At 35.7% G+C, this 19,050-nt stretch overlaps 2 protein-coding genes across 2 annotated transcripts in view; one reads left to right on the forward strand and one right to left on the reverse strand.

Moving 5' to 3' along the window:
- Positions 1-8,123, reverse strand: part of LOC129753685 (FAM172 family protein homolog CG10038-like) — a 16,887-nt gene extending 8,764 nt beyond the window's left edge. Inside the window, exons 1-4 of the mRNA XM_055749530.1 lie at positions 8,082-8,123; positions 7,528-7,663; positions 6,791-7,458; positions 6,589-6,717 (exon numbers count right to left, since the gene is read on the reverse strand). Coding sequence (XP_055605505.1) covers positions 6,589-6,717; positions 6,791-7,458; positions 7,528-7,594 — 864 coding nt within the window. The 5' untranslated portion in view covers positions 7,595-7,663; positions 8,082-8,123. The remainder of the gene's footprint in view (positions 1-6,588; positions 6,718-6,790; positions 7,459-7,527; positions 7,664-8,081) is intronic.
- A 3,357-nt stretch (positions 8,124-11,480) lies between these two features.
- Positions 11,481-13,031, forward strand: LOC129755995 (vacuolar protein sorting-associated protein 37A-like). The gene is made up of 3 exons (XM_055752741.1): positions 11,481-11,620; positions 11,725-11,917; positions 12,134-13,031. The coding sequence occupies exons 1-3, from the start codon at positions 11,577-11,579 to the stop codon at positions 12,842-12,844; spliced, it is 948 nt and encodes a 315-aa protein (XP_055608716.1). The 5' UTR covers positions 11,481-11,576; the 3' UTR covers positions 12,845-13,031.
- The last annotated feature ends 6,019 nt before the right edge of the window (positions 13,032-19,050 follow it).

Consider the following 19,050-nt stretch of genomic DNA (forward strand, 5'->3'; position numbering starts at 1 on the left):
TGTGAACTTTCTGAAGTTTCAGTTTGTTCCATGGAATAGTATGTGACAACTGACAACATGATCAGAGCTTGTCGAAAAATCTGAATCCTCTGAGCTTTCATCCGAGAGATTTTTCTTAGATATATTTGCCAAAAAATTGTTGTGAAGTGCGTTTCGTGTCTGCCTTTCATCTAAGCATTATTAGCATAAGCTCAATTTAACATAAAAAAAATCCAACCTTTTAGAATTTTTTGTATATGTACATAGCAATGAGATTTTTCATGTTTATTAACCTGCCGACGAAGTTTCACCTGAATCTATTTTCATCAATTCTCTATATGGGATTTTTAGCTTATCCTGGTCCGAACCAGTAGAAAATCCTAAAAAGTCGGAGCTAGATGAATATTGCATGTTTGTATTTTCACTACTAGTTTTCAGCCTAAAAGATTGTTCCTTTGATGTCACAGGATTTTCATTAACACGTTATTTTTAAAAAAGCTTAAAAATATCGAAATATTTTTTTTTACCTGTGTCTTCTACAGAACGTTAATCTATATACACAGTAAATTTTTGCCTCGTTTTCCAGCAAAAAATATTGCTGGAAAAGTCCAGCAAACCTATTTTTGCTGGAAAACCAGCAAACATTCTTCGACTTGCTGATTTTTCCAGCACTTGATCTGCGTTGCTGAAAAACCAGCAATCGGTCTGTCAAACTCGAATTTGTTTTTGTTTTTGCTATTTATTTGTAGTTGCGCGCGAAAATTGTTAGTTTGTTTTTCGCTTCTGCAACGGTCACCAAATTTTAATTCCTTCCATATTCCAGCGATCAACCAAAGGTAAATTTTTCCAAGCGATTGAGTATTTCGTTAAAGAAACTAATAATTTTTATTTTTTTTTTTCAGATTATGTCCAAGATTTGACAAAAAACGGCCGACCAATTGGCAGATATTATTTTCTATTGTTATAAAAATTGAAATAAAAATCGCTCAAGAAAAATGAATCACCAATTTCTATCTAATATATAAAGATGAGTAGCACAGTAAACGAAAAATACCGAGTTCGGTAATTTTTTTACCGAAATCCTAACATGTGTAAATCGTTAAACTGTTCGGTAATTTTATCGGTAAAAAATAAACGAACATCGGTAAATCGATTCTTCATTTACCGATGTTCGTTTATTTTTTACCGAAAAAATTACCGAACAGTTTAACGATTTACACATGTTAGGATTTCGGTAAAAAAAATTACCGAACTCGGTAATTTTCGTTTACTATGTGGACTATATATGTTTGTTTGTATGCACCTTATACAAATCCACACCGCTTAACCGATCAGCATGAAATTTGGTACAGTTAAGTATTTGAACCATGGTAAGGTTTTAGTAATAGTTTTGAGCCCCTCCCACCTAGGAAAAGGGACCCTCCCATACAACTTTCGTTTTTATTCCCTCGAATCAAAAGTCATGGCACCCATTTTTCAAAACCATTTTTTCCCTTTGGCGGGGTTGTTTTCACCATCACCATGGGCATGGGCCGGGCATTAGAAACGACCATCCAGAGTTCACGTGTGTGGACAGAAAACCAAAGCCTGCTAATGATTAAAAACTTGATAGCAATTTTTTGGCGGGATTTTTCTTTGTACTGTTCGTAGCACGGGGCACAAGCACGAGGTTCTTAGATGAAATAATGAGTCTACATTCAGGATGATCCTACTCGCCTGTTAAGAATATATCGATGAAAACAGTGGTTTTAAAAGTGGTCCCTAAAAAAATCTAACGATTTCACGATGATTAATGCGATAGTTGTGCCAAAGAATAAAAGAAAATGATCAGAACTCGAACACCTTTTTCATAACATTGTAAAATGGATGATTTCGTGTCAGAGATTAGGGGAACTTTCAAATCTAAGAAAAACTTCAACTGAAAACCTGCAGCGTGAGTGTTTAACAAGGTTTTAGAGCAAAACTTCTTAGAAATTTCTGAGTGAAGCAGAACCACGCTTATTCGAGCTCCGGTAATCAGAGCATCCGTGTAACCCAAGCCTCCGTTTTCATACAAAATCCATGTGAAGTTGTGTTTTATCACCGTTTTATATTGTTGTGGTATTAAATCGTTTTTTTTTTTTCGGCGAATTTAAAGTCTTATTTGCAAAAAAAAAACGTCGATTAAATAGCATAACAAAAACCATGCCTTTACCGAGCTATGCGCTTGAATGATATACAAAACCAGAGCCAAAGGATTAGATTTTCAATGTATTTCGTGTAATCCGAGGTTTCGCTTATCCGAGGTTTTCCTTGCCCCGCGGGGTTCTACTGTAAATAAAAATCGAATATACCATTCCACGGGGAAATAATCCATGTTGAAAAGTGGGATTTTCAAAAGGGGTCGTTCGCGTATGTTGACATGCTTGAGAAACTGAATTTTCATTAAAAAAAAACATTGTTATCATTTGATGATAAAAACATAAGGCTAAATCAATTCAAGCTTCCTGAAAATGATGGGTTTAAAGTTTTTTTTGTTATAGATCCAACAATTCAAGGGAAATAATTTTAAATTTCTATTAATAAAAACCTCTTAGCTATTTGTTTTTTTTTTATTAAAATGAAAACGATAAACGCGGTAAATAATTTCAATCATAACTTTAAAAAGACTAACCAAAGTTACAAAGGTAACATGGCCAAATTTCTTATAACGGTGAATACAAGGCTTCCAAAATTTGAAAAGTCTATCGACTCATTTTGATTTATATTTTATGTGAACCCGAGAAAGGCCGGGTAAAATCAGCTAGTTTATAAATATAACCACCATGGGAGTATTACATTGAAATTTTAAATCTAATTTAGAAACCAAAAATTTTGGTTTTTTGAAAAATAACCTGATTTTCAGCAATATAGATAGCTGGCTTCCAGCAATTGAGATTGCTGGATTTCCAGCAATTGAGTTTGCTGATCGTTTTCAGCAATTAAAATTGCTGGAAATTTTGCTGGAAAGTCAGCGGGACAAAAACCAACAAAATTTTGCTGATTTCTAGAAAAAAAAAAAAGCTGTGTATATGTACTTTAAATTTCCAAAAAACAGTTATTTTATTAGAGACACTTACAAAAAAGGAAATGAAAATAACATTAAATACGAAATAGATAAATAAAACACAAAAACTCTAAGACATTATAGTGAGGCGGCAGAATAAATTACTAAATGCAAAAATGCACTTTTTTGACCCCCTCTCCCCCATACGTCACAAATCTTAACAGCAAGACGCAACGCTGAAAAATTTTTAATTTTATTTTCGATAGTTAGCAAAAAGATTAAACTTATTTTTTTATATATCGATTGACCTATAGAAACACGGGGCCTTTGCTACACCTTCTAAAGATAAATGAAATTTGTGAAAAATTATTGAAATTTTTTGTATAATGTTTTTAGCTATCAATGTATCATTTTAATGAATCTCTGCATAAATCAGAAACAACCATTTTGAAATAAGAACTGCGGCTAAAGATGATTTATTCTTATGTAGTGAAACTTGATCTTTGAATTTGTTTTCCAAGATTTGAAATTTTTAATGTTTTTTTGTAAGTTTCATGAGTTCTTCTATTGTGCCAAAATCTATGTTTTGTTAGTATGGATTCTCCACCCTCTCCTTCTTCCAAAGTGCGGAGGACTCACGAACTTTTATAAAAACATTGTAATTATCTAAATAACGTCACATGCCACATTTAGCTCCATTTGTTTGATAAGTTTTCGAGTTTGCTAAATTAAATATAAAAAATCTCTGTTTTCCTACTACGCCCTGAAAAAAGGATGAATCCAAAATTATTCGTAAGCAAACAAATTGTTTAAAAAAAGGATGGTCCCGTTTGATTGATAAGTGCTCGATTTATGCTAAAAAAAACTGTATGGCCTCCCTTTTGTCCTTTCCATTTTCCACTACTTGAAGGAGGAAGGTGTTTCTGTTAATCATACCCATTTTTAACAAAAAAAAACCCTCCATTTCTTAGATAAGTTCTCGAGTTGAGCAAAAATTGTAAAGAAGCCTCCCTCCTTCCTTCCGTTCTTCCCAAGGAAGAAGTGAGGAGTCTTTATATAATCATAGCAATATTCCTCTTATTCTATTTGCTTGGATAGTTTTCCAGTTATGTAAAAAAAATCATAGACCCCCCCCCCCCCCCCCCTCTCCTTATTTCCTCACTGAACGGATATACCAATGGATACCAAAGATTGAGCCAAAAAAAACCAAAGGTTGAGGGAAACTTTCGTCTTACCGTAATAACATCTCATGCCAAATTGGTTTGGTTCCATTTGCTAGATTTGTTTTTCATTTATACGAAAAGTTGTATGGGAGCCCCCCTCCCCCTCTCCTATTTGCTCATAGGAAGGAAGCAGGGGTTCCGAATATACTACACGCAGCGAAAAGTAGTGCCATTGAGATAAAAAAAATACATCTTTGATTCAAAAACCTCATGTACATTGAAACAAAATCCATTTTCCTTAATTCAAGTAAATTTTAAATTGAACCGAATTTTTATTTCATTAAACCAATGTTCCAAATTTTTGAATCAAAAGATTTAAAATAAACTCAAGAAATTTTTTTTCGGCTCTGAATAAATGCAAAAATTCATTGATTTAGATGAATTTTCCTTTGAATCAAAGTATTTTTTCGTCAAACAGTCGACACATCTTCATTAGCTTCTGTTTAGTAAACGGGTCGGGCGAGAAGTTTTTCCGACAACCAGTCAGACCATTTCATCTCATGCCGCGCAACAGTCAGACAGCACCGGAATCACAAGATCCGGCGTAAGAAAGTCTTGACAACTAGAGGCCAAACGATAGTGGACTCCTAGGTAGGTCTATAAAAATCAATTTAATTTTAAATAAACCGTCAACCTTTTTCAAACTTTTTCAGCGCAACCATTCATCCAACTAATCGCTTCCGATCCGGTCCAAGGATCCATCTGGCGTCAAAACCTTTCATGAATTGTTCGAAAGGAACTGTCCGCCAACAAATATCGTTCAGTAAGTACTTTCCATTCATGCAATAAATAATTTTAATTTATTTTATTGTTACATATGTATGTGTGTACATTATGATCTCCTCTTTAATTACAGATGTGCCGGTTCAAAACTCTGGAAAAATCGATTGTGTGAACATGAACTTACAAATAAATAAATGTTTTTAAGCCATAAGTTATTTCTTTTTATTTCCAATTGGACGAAAATTAATATATATATAGTACTAGAATTTTTAGAAACAAAACATAGAATTGAAGAAAAAATGCTTTAAAATTGAAACCCAAATAACGTTGGAAGAAACGAAAATTTCATGAAATTAACCGAACAGGCTTTTGAATCAAAAGCATTATGTTATTTGGAACAAAGAAAAAGTTTTGATTCAAAGGAAAGCATTTCTTTGAAACAAAAGAAAATACATTTGAATTAAAGGAATTTTTATTTGTCCCAAAATCAAAGGAAAAAATCCTTTGTTTTTGCGGCACTTTCCTTTGAAACTAATTTCTATTTTTCTGCGTGTACAGCTGCCGGCAAGTCTGTCCCATATCCAAAAACAACGAAACGATAAAAAGGGCTTTAAAGATTTTTATAAACTTTCGTGGATTTCTCGGTTGAAACTTTTCCTTTTCTATTTCTTTCTTCACAGATATAAAGATAATTGTTGAAAAATTTCGCCCATTTTTTTTTTGCTGATGCACAGGAGAAAATAATGATGGGACAGCCTTGTGAGTACATTTCGCATGCGTATTCAATGTAATCGCAAAGCTGTCTCATATTTGGCTATTCTTTTGTAAGTTGATTATTTGCTTCCCTCTATCTACGCTATATTATTCACTTCACTGATGGAAATAAGTTTGAAATTATGTTTAGGACTATCTCGGTAAAGATAGCGTAAGTTTATCATAAGTATCGAGAAGGTCTAAAGTAAAATAAAGAAAAAACGTTCCAAGAATTTAACAACTTGTACCGGCATCTTTTCGAAAGTTTTTCGGTTGATGATCTTTCAAAAGAGACTTCAAATACAAATTAAATTAATCCTGAATCAGAAACAGCAAAGCATCTGGGCTGCAAATTTATAATGAGAAATATCAATCTTGATTCGAATCGAAAACCGTATTCAAAAGAAATAGGCTAAAGGGAACCAAAGTTAGTGATGTTAAATTGGGTTTTCATGTTTCTCACGAACAAAATGTCTCAAAATCCCACGCAAACTTCAGGCTCGTTGAGCGACCACTTCCCATGATCCGATATGGCCCAATTTTGGCAAAAGATCTTGTACTAGTCCTAGGAACAATTTTAGCCAGCAGTGCATAACATTTCACAGGTTTTGAATTTTCCATACAAATTTGGGGCAGCCTAGTGTGCTTTTAGGGACTTCCTGGTAAACGCGATGGTCAATTAAAAAATGAGGAAATAGTTGTCGCAACAAATGGGATATTTAGACCGATTGAATTTGTCATCGCCCATACCATTTTGAAATATGAGTAGTTTGCACGATTGAAAAGATATTTTGTATAAACAGCTGGACAAGTTCCGTCCGTTATGTTGGGTCATACTGATCAATTATTGACATTTCCCTACTAGGGGCTTCGCTTTCAACAAACCATCCTTGCCATAGTCTTTAATGAAAAAAAAATTGAAAACTTACCGGCTGAATAACGTGGTAGATCAGTCTTGGAAATTGAAAGGGGTGTGTCAATTGGTTCTCTCGATGTTACCCAATTACGCCCAATCTTAAAATAGCAGAAGGAATCACAATTGATTAAATATTAAATTCAATAGGGAATTATTCTTAGAGAAAATTACCTCAGTTAACACCTTCGGAACCAACGAAGACGAATGTACGCTATCGGTGAACCCAACGGCAAACACTTTTTCCTTGAAAAACTGAGGAAACTTCTGAGCGAGTTCTACGGTGACAACACCCCCGTAGCTGTGGGCAACAATTGCTACCGCATCCGGATTGCTAGGAATGATAAACTTCTCGAAAACCGACACGGCATGTTCGGTAGGATTCCGACTTCCCTTGATTGATTTCATCCCTCCACCGGCCACTTTGCGACTGTTATCATTGGTATTGGTTAAGAGGACCTCGTAGTTGAGGTCTCGACCCTTCTCAATGTAAGGAATTTGCGTTCCCGACTCCAAACTGTGATTGATGATCAAACTCCTGGACCACTGGCCAGCCCTAACGACTCCACTACCATGGATCAGAACCAGCAGCTTCTTCGGCTGGTCAAGTTTTTCCTTGGTGCTGAAAACGAAGGTTGCTGCTTCTGGGGGAACGTCGTCCGGGATGTAGAGTCGCTTCAGCCCGACCTTCTGCTCCAAACGTTCATAGATGGTTTCCGTTATGACATCCCCAAGGGCTTCGTAGTGTGCTTGATTTTCCTGAGCCGAGGTGTAGATGTTGAAATCGAATACATCGTCTGTCAGCTTTCCGGTGTCCTTGTCCAGCTGCCGAAGTTTTCCATCTGAAAAGGTTTAATACGATTTTAGTAATAAATCTATAGGATTATCTTGCTATTCCAACTTTTACTTACCTTCAGTAAATCCATATCCAAATCCTTCCAACGTTGTCGGATAACTTTTGCCCGCTGTCGATGCCATCTTACTGGTTTGGATAATATTCGCTCCACTGGTCGGGGTCACTGAGGGTGAAGGATGCCGTTGGGTCTGCTGAAACCATCGAAAAAAGGAACGCATTTTTACTGTGCCCTGAGGCTTGTGAAGGGTCACAAGGATCTGGTTGGTGTTTGTGTTTAAAGTGTTTGAGGTCTTAACAAAAGCAAGCACAACACTTAGTTTATCTTCCCTAAAGAAACTGGGGAGGATTAATGAGGAAAAATCGGTTATTAGAGAACGATAACAGCACCAGCAATACAGTTCCGAACTGAGCAATTACATAAAGTACACCGATTAAATTGAGTAACATGACGCGTATTTGAAAACAGACGACGCGCAACTTAGTTGCTTGTAAGCTGAACAATATTATTCACTCTAGTGGTAGAACAACAATCAGTTAAACACATCTACTTGAATCGTTTACATGTTTTAAATAGTTACTATACTATCATCAACTTTCGTATCTACTTACTCGATTGGCCGGCCGCGCGTAAAACGTAAACACAAAATGAGTGGGTGACAAACAGCCGGTTCGCGAATCTTCTGTGAACGGACCTCACCGAAAGGACTTTCAAAGCTTTTTGGAGCCAAAAGAAAGCTCGAAAGCTTTTGTACCCTGCCATCTAACGTTAGGTGTATACAGCTTAGAGCGCAGTGATATCTAGCGGTCGGAGAAATAAATTGTCCAGACACTAGGATAAGTTGTCATTTGGATTCCATGTATAAAATAGAAAAAGCCAGAATTGATTTTGCATTTAAAATAAAGAATTGACGAAAAATTGTTTGAATTTGAATCCTTTAATAAAAGGAAAACCAATGGCTCTGAGATTATATTTCAAATCAATGAGCAACAACCAAAAATGACAAAAAAATTAAAAAATAACAAAAATGACAATAAAGGTAAAAAATTATAAAAATGAGAAACATTAGGGAACATCCATAAATGACGTAGCTTTTTTGTTGAGTTTTTATGCCCCCCCTCCCCCCTCGTATCATTTCGTCACAAAGTCATAGACAACCCCTAGATAATAACGTAGCTTTAATAAAGCCCCCCCCCCCCCCCCCCCCATTTTTAAAATTCGGTTTTTCATTTTTACTTTTATTATCAGCATTTTGCAAGAATAATACAAAAAATAACAAAAAAAGGAAAAGAAGTTTACGAATGGAAGTTTAAAAAAGCATATCAATCAGTCAAAAAAATCAAGCTACCTTTCAACAAACAGGATAGCTAGTAAGTATTCAATCAGTTGCGTCGGTCCAAATTATCTCCATTCGGGATGCCAATGAAATCGTTGGCCAGCTTTCCTCCATCATCTGTTCGGCTGGAATAATTGCATCTGCGATGTCAGCTGCCTCCACTCACTCTCTACACGCTAAGAAAATTGTACATACTGTTTATGTAAAAAGTACATACTTTGAAGTTCGACAACTTTTACGTAGAAGTGAGTTTCAGAAATTACATACTTTGTCAGTTCTATGTGTTCTACAAAACCCTCTCTGTAGAAAGAACTGCAATTTCAGTAAATTCGTAGTTGATGGCGTTTTGCATCTCACTCGCACCACCAAGAGTCAGTCTATGATTTGCATCCCACTTGCGCGCACATAACAACTTTTGCAAAACTGCCCGGTGAGTCTTTGCGAAAACATCGAAAATTGTTCGCTTCTTCGGTAAGTTTAGAAACATTTACAACTGCTGTATGTTTTTTTATAATTCTTCTCCATAATTTAAGTATAGTGGTTAGTTTCCTTTGGATCCAGAAGCGATATGAAACCGGACGATTCCACAATCTGATTTCAATAGTCCCAGCCGCAGTGAAGCGAACCAAAAAGGGTATGTACTTTTAATTATTTATTTTTTAACAATGCTGCTAACTATTTTTTTGCTTCTACAGGATTTCTAACTTCTCCGGCCAGTCGGCTACTGAATCCCATAGAAATCCAGTCCCAAATTCTTGCCTAATGAATGACACCAGCTCAAGCAACTGTCCCGAAGTGGCCAATCAGCGTGTCTTCCAGTTTATCCACCATAGTATGGCCAATTCAACAGGATCCCCAGCGAAAAACTGTTCAATGAATCAACGAAGACAGTTTGCTAAAACAAACAGCTGGCCCGGAAATGATGGAGGTTATATCCAATCGAAAAAAAATTACTAGGTTCATATAGCTTTAAAATTATTATTGATGGATAATAAATAAGCATACTCAAAAAGAAATTGATTTTTTTTTTTGAAAGAAAATATCCCTGGCTTCTTAATTCCTAATTAGAATTTTGATTTTTTCCTATTTTATGTGATTTTAACATACTTTTCAGTTCACAGAGCTCTACGTTCTTTTGCGTACTTTCTATCATACTGGTATGTACCAGCCTATATTACATAACTTTCCGTACCACCATTTTTACATACTGGTGGCTTCCTGCACTTACGGGTTGTTTTGACTTCTTTTTACATACTTTTGTGTAAGATTTTCTAAGGGTGTATCGTCCTCCGGAGTGATGACCAGCACTTCGTGTCCTCTTTTGCCTACAATTCGCTTTGGACGAAAATTTCTATCCGAGGCTGGGGCCTTGTGGATTTTGCTATGCTCCTTTTGGAGAACATTTGAAGCAAAATATAAATTGCATTTCTTGCATGTACGCCCCTTGATACGCTTGAAAACAGTCGGGCAGTAGGAGTCAAAAGCTACATGTTCAGACTGGATTGAATTAGGCATAATTTTGCTCAATTTTGATTTTTTTCCGATATTTAATTAAAGCTACGTAGCTTTACTTGAACCCCTACCCCCCTCTCGTCACACATCGTCACACAAAGTCAAACTCCCCCCCTCCCCCTCAAATGCTACGTCATTTATGGATGTTCTCTACAAAAGTGACAAAAAAGTTAAAAATGACAAAAATGATAAAAATGACAACAATGACAAAAATGACAAAAATGATAAAAATGACAAAAATGACAAAAATGACAAAAATGACAAAAATGACAAAAATGACAAAAATGACAAAAATGACAAAAATAACAAAAATGACAAAAATGACAAAGACAAAAATGACAAAAATGATAAAAATGATAAAAATGCCAAAAATGACAAAAATGACAAAAATGGCAAAAATGACAAAAATGACAAAAATGACAAACATGACCAAAATGACAAAAATGACAAAAATGACAAAAATGACAAACATGACCAAAATGACAAAAATGACAAAAATGACAAAAATGACAAAAATGACAAAAATGACAAAAATGACAAAAATGACAAAAATGACAAAAATGACAAAAATGACAAAAATGACAAAAATGACAAAAATGACAAAAATGACAAAAATGACAAAAATGACAAAAATGACAAAAATGACAAAAATGACAAAAATGACAAAAATGACAAAAATGACAAAAATGACAAAAATGACAAAAATGACAAAAATGACAAAAATGACAAAAATGACAAAAATGACAAAAATGACAAAAATGACAAAAATGACAAAAATGACAAAAATGACAAAAATGACAAAAATGACAAAAATGACCAAAACGACAAAAATGACCGAAATGACAAAAATGATAAAAATGAAAAAATGACAAAAACGACAAAAACGACAAAATGAATAAAATAACAAAAATGACAAAACTGACCAAAAAGACAAATGACAAAAATGCTAAAATTTCCAAAATGAAAATTATCTAAACTGTTTTTAAATATTAACTGAATTTAGTATATTTTTCATGTTATTCAATTGCATAATTTAAAGAAAATCATTTTTGAAACCGTTTTTCACCCATAATTTACTTTGACATCCCTTGTTCCAAAGAAAAAGCTTTTTCGATTTTGCGATTTTTTTCAGTGTTTAACACTCTCTGAACGAACTCCCTTCGGTCGATGATTCAAAACAAAACATTCAAATTTTCCGAACAAATTAGATTATAAAAATTTGGTAGTGAATGATTTTCTAATTTATCCGCCTTAAATAATGCGTAAACGGCAAATCGATACCCTCAAAATATTCAACGCAAAGTAAGCAACCTTTCTAATATTTTATCGTTTCTAATTGGTCCTCGTGTTTTGATGAATCACGAAAAACATTACCGGTTGTTCGGTCCATTTTTTTTTTCTTGTAGTGTCGAGGAGGTCAAGGAAAGCGAGGAATACCTGGTTAAGTTCGATTCCGGTGGCCGGGATATCGTCCTGAACGTCCTGCTGGGAGCGGGCTTCCCCAACGAGAAGCCCAAACTTATCGTCAGTCCGATTCTCAGCCACCCGTGGGTTAACTGTTCGACCGGGGAGGTCGAAGGTGCCCCGGGGATTTTGAATGTGAGTAAATCTTAGCTTAGTTTGTTTCATTAAATTATATAAAAGTGACATTGAAGTCACATTTAATTATTTAAAACGGCCAAGAGAAATTTTCATCGAATGTGCTAAGCTAAAATTTAAATTTAAATCCCCTATAAATTCTTTGGCTTGAACATTTTAAATAAACGACGTTTGTTTATAACCGAAAAGCTAACAAAATCTTCCAAAATTTCTCAGTACACAATCCATTCAGATCTGGGTCGGGTTGTGCAAGCCATCAGCCGGGAATTCGAGAGGCATCCTCCTCCACTTGTTAACGATCCGAACCGAGAATCGCCCTCTCACAAATCGTTAGGGCAAGCTGCTTCCTCCAACTCCACCTCAGACCATCCGCAGCAACGTACGGCCACGGCATCGCCAGTAGTCACGGCTCGTTCCCCGGAGGAAGATCTGTTCGGTCTACGAGGAATGACCCTGGAGGAACTTACTCAACTAAATCAGGACGAGGATTATTTAGAATGTTTCATAGACAAATTAGGGTTTGTACACAATCAAGCCAACGAAATGGATATGCTGCTAACTCAAATTGAAACGTTGTCTGTAAACAATCTGTCTAAAAAGAAAATTATTGAAGAACGGAAACAGAAGCTTGACGAAATGACTTTAGGTTTTCGGGAGCTAGGTGAGCATTATGAAGAGTCTATGAACAAGTACCAGAAGCTAGCAGAAGATTTTTCGCCTCAGCACATCAAAGAGCTGCTGCAGATTGCAGTTTCGACAGCGGACGCCAAAAGTGACGAGGAAGCACAGCGCTTCCTAAATGGCGATAGTGACGTCAACACGTTTCTGTCCAACTTCATCCAAAGCCGAAAAAGCTACACCATGAGGAAAGCCAAAGAGGAACGTCTCAGTCAGCAGCTCACGGCACTGGAACGAGCCGCTTTCTGATTACCCTGCCTATCTATCTACCTGCCGAAATGGTTGGTTTTTGGTACACATGTGATATCAGATTACGTACGCTAAATTAGTCATTTGTTTTTGTTGGTATGTTCTTTTTAATTTAGTAGGATATCGGAATGCCCGAAGCAAAATAAACAGAAAACAATCTCCCGGAATCGATTTTCCATTCGAAGAATCTGCGTCGTTCGTTCATTATCGTGTATCACAAACTCCCGGTGGGAAAGTTCTTATCAAAATGCAAATACAAAACCCAATGCTTCATCCGCGAAAGACAAAAAACAAAATATCGAGATTGAAGGAAGGTGTTGATGATAACTTCAACGCGCAGAATCTCTCCTTCTCTCGATAGGATTGGAAGAATCCTCAATTCAACTAGACGACATTCAACAGTGGAATAAAAAAAACTAACTTAGAAATTCAACAATCAACTACATCGCTAGACTTCAGAGTCCAATGTCGCCATCAACGTTGTCCGATGACTGAGGCAAAACTATGTCGGTCGTAAATGTGGAAAACATGTTTGTCCCTCGGTCTCGAAACCCCACGCGGTTTTGCAAACGGCTGGCTGGCTTGCTGCCCTTCAGCATCCTAGCGCGCAAAATAACTATGGACACACTCGGCTTGTGTCGTCAATCCTAAGGGAACGAATCCGGCGCGCCAGTCAGCCACCGTCCATCTGTTGGGCGCTGTTTGACACTACAATGTTGCGAACATTCATTGAAGATTAGGATGTTGAAGTTGGTAGTTCGATCTGTTTCATCATTTCATTTTGTTAAGTTCTGTTATTTTATTTGGGATTTTAGGCTTCTTGGGTTTATTCATTCCATAATCTTATATCTCATTTTGTGTTTTCTGGTGGAAAATACATACTGACCTAGGTAAATGATGTAAAAAAACGTTCAAATTGTTAGTATATGCCGAATGAGTAACTTATTAATAGTTACAGCTAGAATATATAGTTTCCACCTCTCATCCAACGAGTTCGACACGAACGTATTGAAGGCTGGCCAGAAGGATGGAGACCGATACCAAACCGTAGCTATCGAAACTACAGCTACAGGAGGCCACCACCGAACCCTAATGGAAAACTGCGATCAAAGGATATCCCCCTATAAACCCCCTCCTTTCCTTTATTTTAAGATTTCTAACAGTTGAGTCGCCGCGACTATTACGGCTCCCTTTCCTACTAACCCAGTGAATCGAATACACTCGGCACATTAAAACTTTGTAAAAGTAAAAGGCCTTTAATAAACTAGTTGTAAATATAAAAAAAAAAGAATATATAGTTTATTTCAATTGAATCGATTGAACTCAGAATTCAAGTATGAGGTTTAACTAATTTTATGTTTTTATTCTGAATCTGAAATCTTTAACTGAAAGCTAAATTTGAATTCCGTGCTAGGAATCCGCATGTAGATCATGAATGTTAATGCGAAATAATATGAATTTGATTGTAGTTTGCACTAGAATTTAAAATCATAAAATTACCCTCTACTGTACTGCAAAACTCAACGTGGAGGCTTTGGTTTCTCGGTTTGGCGGCGTTGATGTGTTGACTTCGACTTACCTACTAGGTACTCCAGCTATGTATGTAAGTAGTTTTGAATCTCCTTGCTGGGATCCATTCCATTGCGGTTTCGGTTGAATTTGACATGGTTTTGCTGCTGCTGCTGGGATGTTGCACAGCGTGAAACGAGACAGTATAGCGCCGATTTCAATCGAGCGAAACTTTTTTCTTGGCTGAAACTATACATGAGACGTCTACTCCTATATTAAAGCGATTGCATTAATTATATTGATACACTAGATCCTCCATAAATAATTATTTAACGATGTTTTCAATGTTGCGATACCGTTTTCATAGAATTTCTACAACACATGTTAACGATCCGTGAGAAAAATGCTTATGCTGAGTGAGAGACAAAGAGAGAGACAAACAAACAGTCGAGATATCGAGTATAGCTCACATCAACTAATCAATTCATTTTTTTGTTCAAACTTTTTCTACGTCGTCATAAAATGTTATCACAATGAAAATTAAATATGCAGATAAAATGTTATGAACTACTGTGTTTATTTAATTTTTCGTGTATGAAGTCTTTCCCGAAAAGAGTGGCTCCAGAAAGATAGCTAGAATTGTAAAGTCTTTAAAACAATGTACAAATTTTCTGTTGAGTACCTATCACTGTGACCATTATGTTATTCTATTAGATCAACTATCACACTATCATATCACGAAATTTGAGCTTTCTAACGATTGTGAGGCCAGAGATACAGAAATTCTACGAAAATCAAAGTGACTGGTGAAGGGGAAATTTTTTATATCATAATATTTTTAACTTTTTTCTTTTGAAATTATTTTGTTATTTATTCGATAGCATTTTTGTTAAAAAATGGAAATATTTTTTCACCATGGGTGCACGGATGACCTCATTTTGAAATAGTTGACGAATGCGTGTATGTCATAAAATAAATATTTCAAATAATTATCAAAAAATTAAAACACATTATAAATCCTTTAATAAAATCATGTTAGATGGCTATGGGTATCGACCATGGGTGTACGGTTTCACTTCAATTTCGTTTTAGTAGATATTTTCTAGCATCCATCGCTCTGAAATTTTTCAACACGTTGCCTATAAATTATACCTGATATTGTAGGTTTTGAAGCATATTTTTTATATAAGTAGAGCAATTTACCATGGGTGCACGGATTCACCACCATTCATCCAAAATCAATTTTTTTTGCATGCTAAAATTAGAGAATAAAGACTTTTATAGATTCAAGTGAAAATTTGTGTTATATACATGGTTTTTCACTATGGGTGCACGGATTAACCGCGTTTTAATCAAATATTGGACTTTTTGCAAATTTTTAAAAAGCATTTTTACAAATCTTAACTAATCCAAAGTCGAAACCATGTCTTCTATGTTAAGACATAATGATTTAAATAACGATTTTTATTTTAAGTTCCGTTTTTTTCATTCCTGGAAAAGAAATATTTCAATTATATCTTGAAATAATAAATTTATTTATTTATTAATAAAAAACAGATTTTTGCAATCGTATTTTTATTTGATAAGATCTGATTTCTTTTTATATAATTTACAACGGCGAATTTACAGCCACTCCGTGCACCCATGTTGAAATATCTTAGGGCCGATGTGGTCTATCAGATAGGCTGGCGCGAGTCTGGTCTAGGTATGCCAGGCGTACTGGGTTCGATTCCCAGTATCGGCAAGAAAACTCTTGTGTTCAAACTCCTTAAGTTGCCGATAGGTAAGATGTGTTTCTTCTTATAATAAGAATGTTCAATCAGTTGCCAGCTGGCCAGGTATATACACGGGTGCCGAAATACCTGTAAGTGAACTTGCATTGGAAATTTGTCGAACCTAATAATCTAAGAATGCATGTATGCATATGTATTTGGGCAGAAACTGCGGTGAATCCGTGCACCCATGGTGGATAACCAACATATAAAAAATATTCCGTGCACCCATGTTGAAATATCATTAAAATTATTCAGTTTCATAGCTGATGTCTTCAAATTTGAACAAATGAGTACACAATTCATAATTATTTATGATTATTTTACTCATTCTAGTTTAGTATAAAAAATATTTATCACCTAAAACTACTCGATTACTCGAATGGACAATGTCCATTGGACATGTATTAAATCTAACATAACTTTTACAAAAATGTATCTTGTTTGAGTTATAGGGTTGTGAATTTTACCAGTCATTTTGACTGGTCACGGTCCGAGTGTCCATGGCGAAATTTATCTCGCTTATTAAAGGAGCTAGTGAAATAAAAAATACACGGTTTTGTAGAGATTCAAAATTCATGAAAAGTCGTATTTTTTGCGAATTTTTAAAGCGAATTATTTAAAAGATATTCAACAAACAAAGTGTCCAACCAGTCATTTTGACTGGTGCGGTCATTCTAGTGTTAAGGTTCATGCCTGAAATCTTTTACCTCGCGTAACTTTTGATCCCATCTATAGAACTTTTCAAAAACTTCAGACATGTTAACTTTATATTCCAACAATCACTCTGCAAAATTTCAATAAAACATGTAAAGGGTGATACGGTCAAAATTTGGTCAATATCAACTTGACGTATTTCTTTCAATTTTGCATTTAAAAAACCTGAACACCCCTCATTTTGAAGGTGTGTGTGTGTGTAGAATGTTGCTCCTATTTTGATTTTGGAATTCACTCTTCAGTTGTCAAAATGCCATCCAAGGAAGAAGAGCAGCTTATCAAAATTTTGCTTGCGCATAGCGAAAATCCGAGCTACTCGCACGCAAAGCTGACAAAATCGCTAAAAGTTGCCAAATCAACCGTTACAAATGTAATTAAAGTGTTTGGGGAACGTTTGTCGACAGCCAGGAAGTCTGGATCGGGGGGAAATCGAAAACCGGAAGCCGCAGAGACGACAAAGAGAGTTGCCGGTAGTTTCCGAGATGCCGCAAATAAGCTGGGTGTATCGTCTACAACCGTGCATCGAGCCAAAAAACGAGCCGGACTATCGACTTACAAGAGGGTAGTGACTCCAAATCGCGATTATAAACAGAATTCGACGGCCAAAGCGCGATCCCGGAGGCTGTACACGACGATGCTGACGAAGTTTGACTGCGTGGTAATGGACGACGAAACCTACGTCAAAGCCGACTACAAGCAGCTTCCGGGACAGGAGTTTTATACGGCAAAAGGAAGGGGAAAGGTAGCAGATATTTTCAAGCACATGAAACTGTCAAAGTACCTGTGGCTTGAAAAGCAGCATTTTCATAGCTTCCGGGACTGTCAACCAAGAAATTAACGTGAAAGAGTGTTTGAATAAACGTCCGATTTTCACCGATTTACACGCGTCTTCCATTGACCAAATTTTGACCGTATCACCCTTTACTTTGGGGTAGATGCCACCATGGGAAAAATTTTATGATCGAATTTTGAAAAACGGACCATATACATTTTGAGGATTGGCGCAAAAAACTGACCTGTGCCAAATTTCAGCTCAAACGGACTTGATTTAGGAGTACCTCAAAGCGCTCAAAGTATCGGTTTTATGGCTTTAAAAAATCATCAAAAATTATTTAGAAATGCATAAAATGTCGAAACGTGGTTTTTTCGATTTTTTTTTAAATCGACTTTACAATTTAGAAAATCATCAAAGGGGGAACCAAATGAAATTCGGAAAATCGAAATTTAAATTTTTATGCCATATAACTAAGAAATGCATGAAACGTCGCATGTTGTTATCTAGGCTAAGCCGTTTTCCGCAAAAAAGGGCGGTTTACCGGTAAACCGAAAGTCCCAGGGAAGTTCCAGAAGTCGATTTTTGGTCAATTTTTTTCGAGATAACACCAGATCTCGAAGTTTCATGCATTTCTAAATCATTTGGCATCAAAATTTAAATTTCGATTTTCCGAATTTCCGTTGATCCCCCTTTAGTAATTTTTAAAATTTTAAAGTCGGAATTTGTTCAAATTGCGATCAGAAGTGCATAATCTAAAGTCTGTCTGCAAAAACCATTCTAACAAGTTCGGTAAATTGTACCCTGTTTCGCAAAATGTTGCTTATGTTGAATGCATTCAAATCAGAATAACATTGACTGGCAGGTTTGAAGCATCTATGGCAATCAAAGGAATTCGTTCGTTTCACGCCGCAATCCCTTTAGATGCTGGAAAAATTGGAATGAAAACATTTTCAAGCTCCACGGAATTTGAAATATTGAATGTATGCTAAAAAGGAAAGACAATCTGAAGATGATTTAACTTGCAGAGTTTGAACGAAAAAAAAGAAGAAACAAAATAGTTATACTTCGAATAAAAATGTTTCAAAACCCGATAATATTGTTTTCCGTTCATTCAAAATGTTATTTCAAATTTTCTTTAGTTATAAAACAAATCATGAAAACAAAAAATCTGTTCAAGCATGGAAGATGTGACTAAAAATTTCGACGATTGTTGCACTCTAGTGAAACCACTGAGCGCTGCGAGTAAATAATTGTTAGACAATTCAACTTAAATCTTTCATATCTCGAAAACAAGAAATATTATATTGGGATTTTAATTGGATCTTACGTATAATTTTCTCAAAAAAACAATGAAATCATAAAATTCAAAAAAAGAATATACTTTCCTTGCGAAAATTATCGTTTTATTTTTAGAGCTATGTTTTGACGTTTGA

The sequence above is a fragment of the Uranotaenia lowii genome, chromosome 3 (genome assembly GCF_029784155.1).
Source record: "Uranotaenia lowii strain MFRU-FL chromosome 3, ASM2978415v1, whole genome shotgun sequence".
In the NCBI taxonomy this organism is placed as follows: Eukaryota; Metazoa; Arthropoda; class Insecta; order Diptera; family Culicidae; genus Uranotaenia; species Uranotaenia lowii.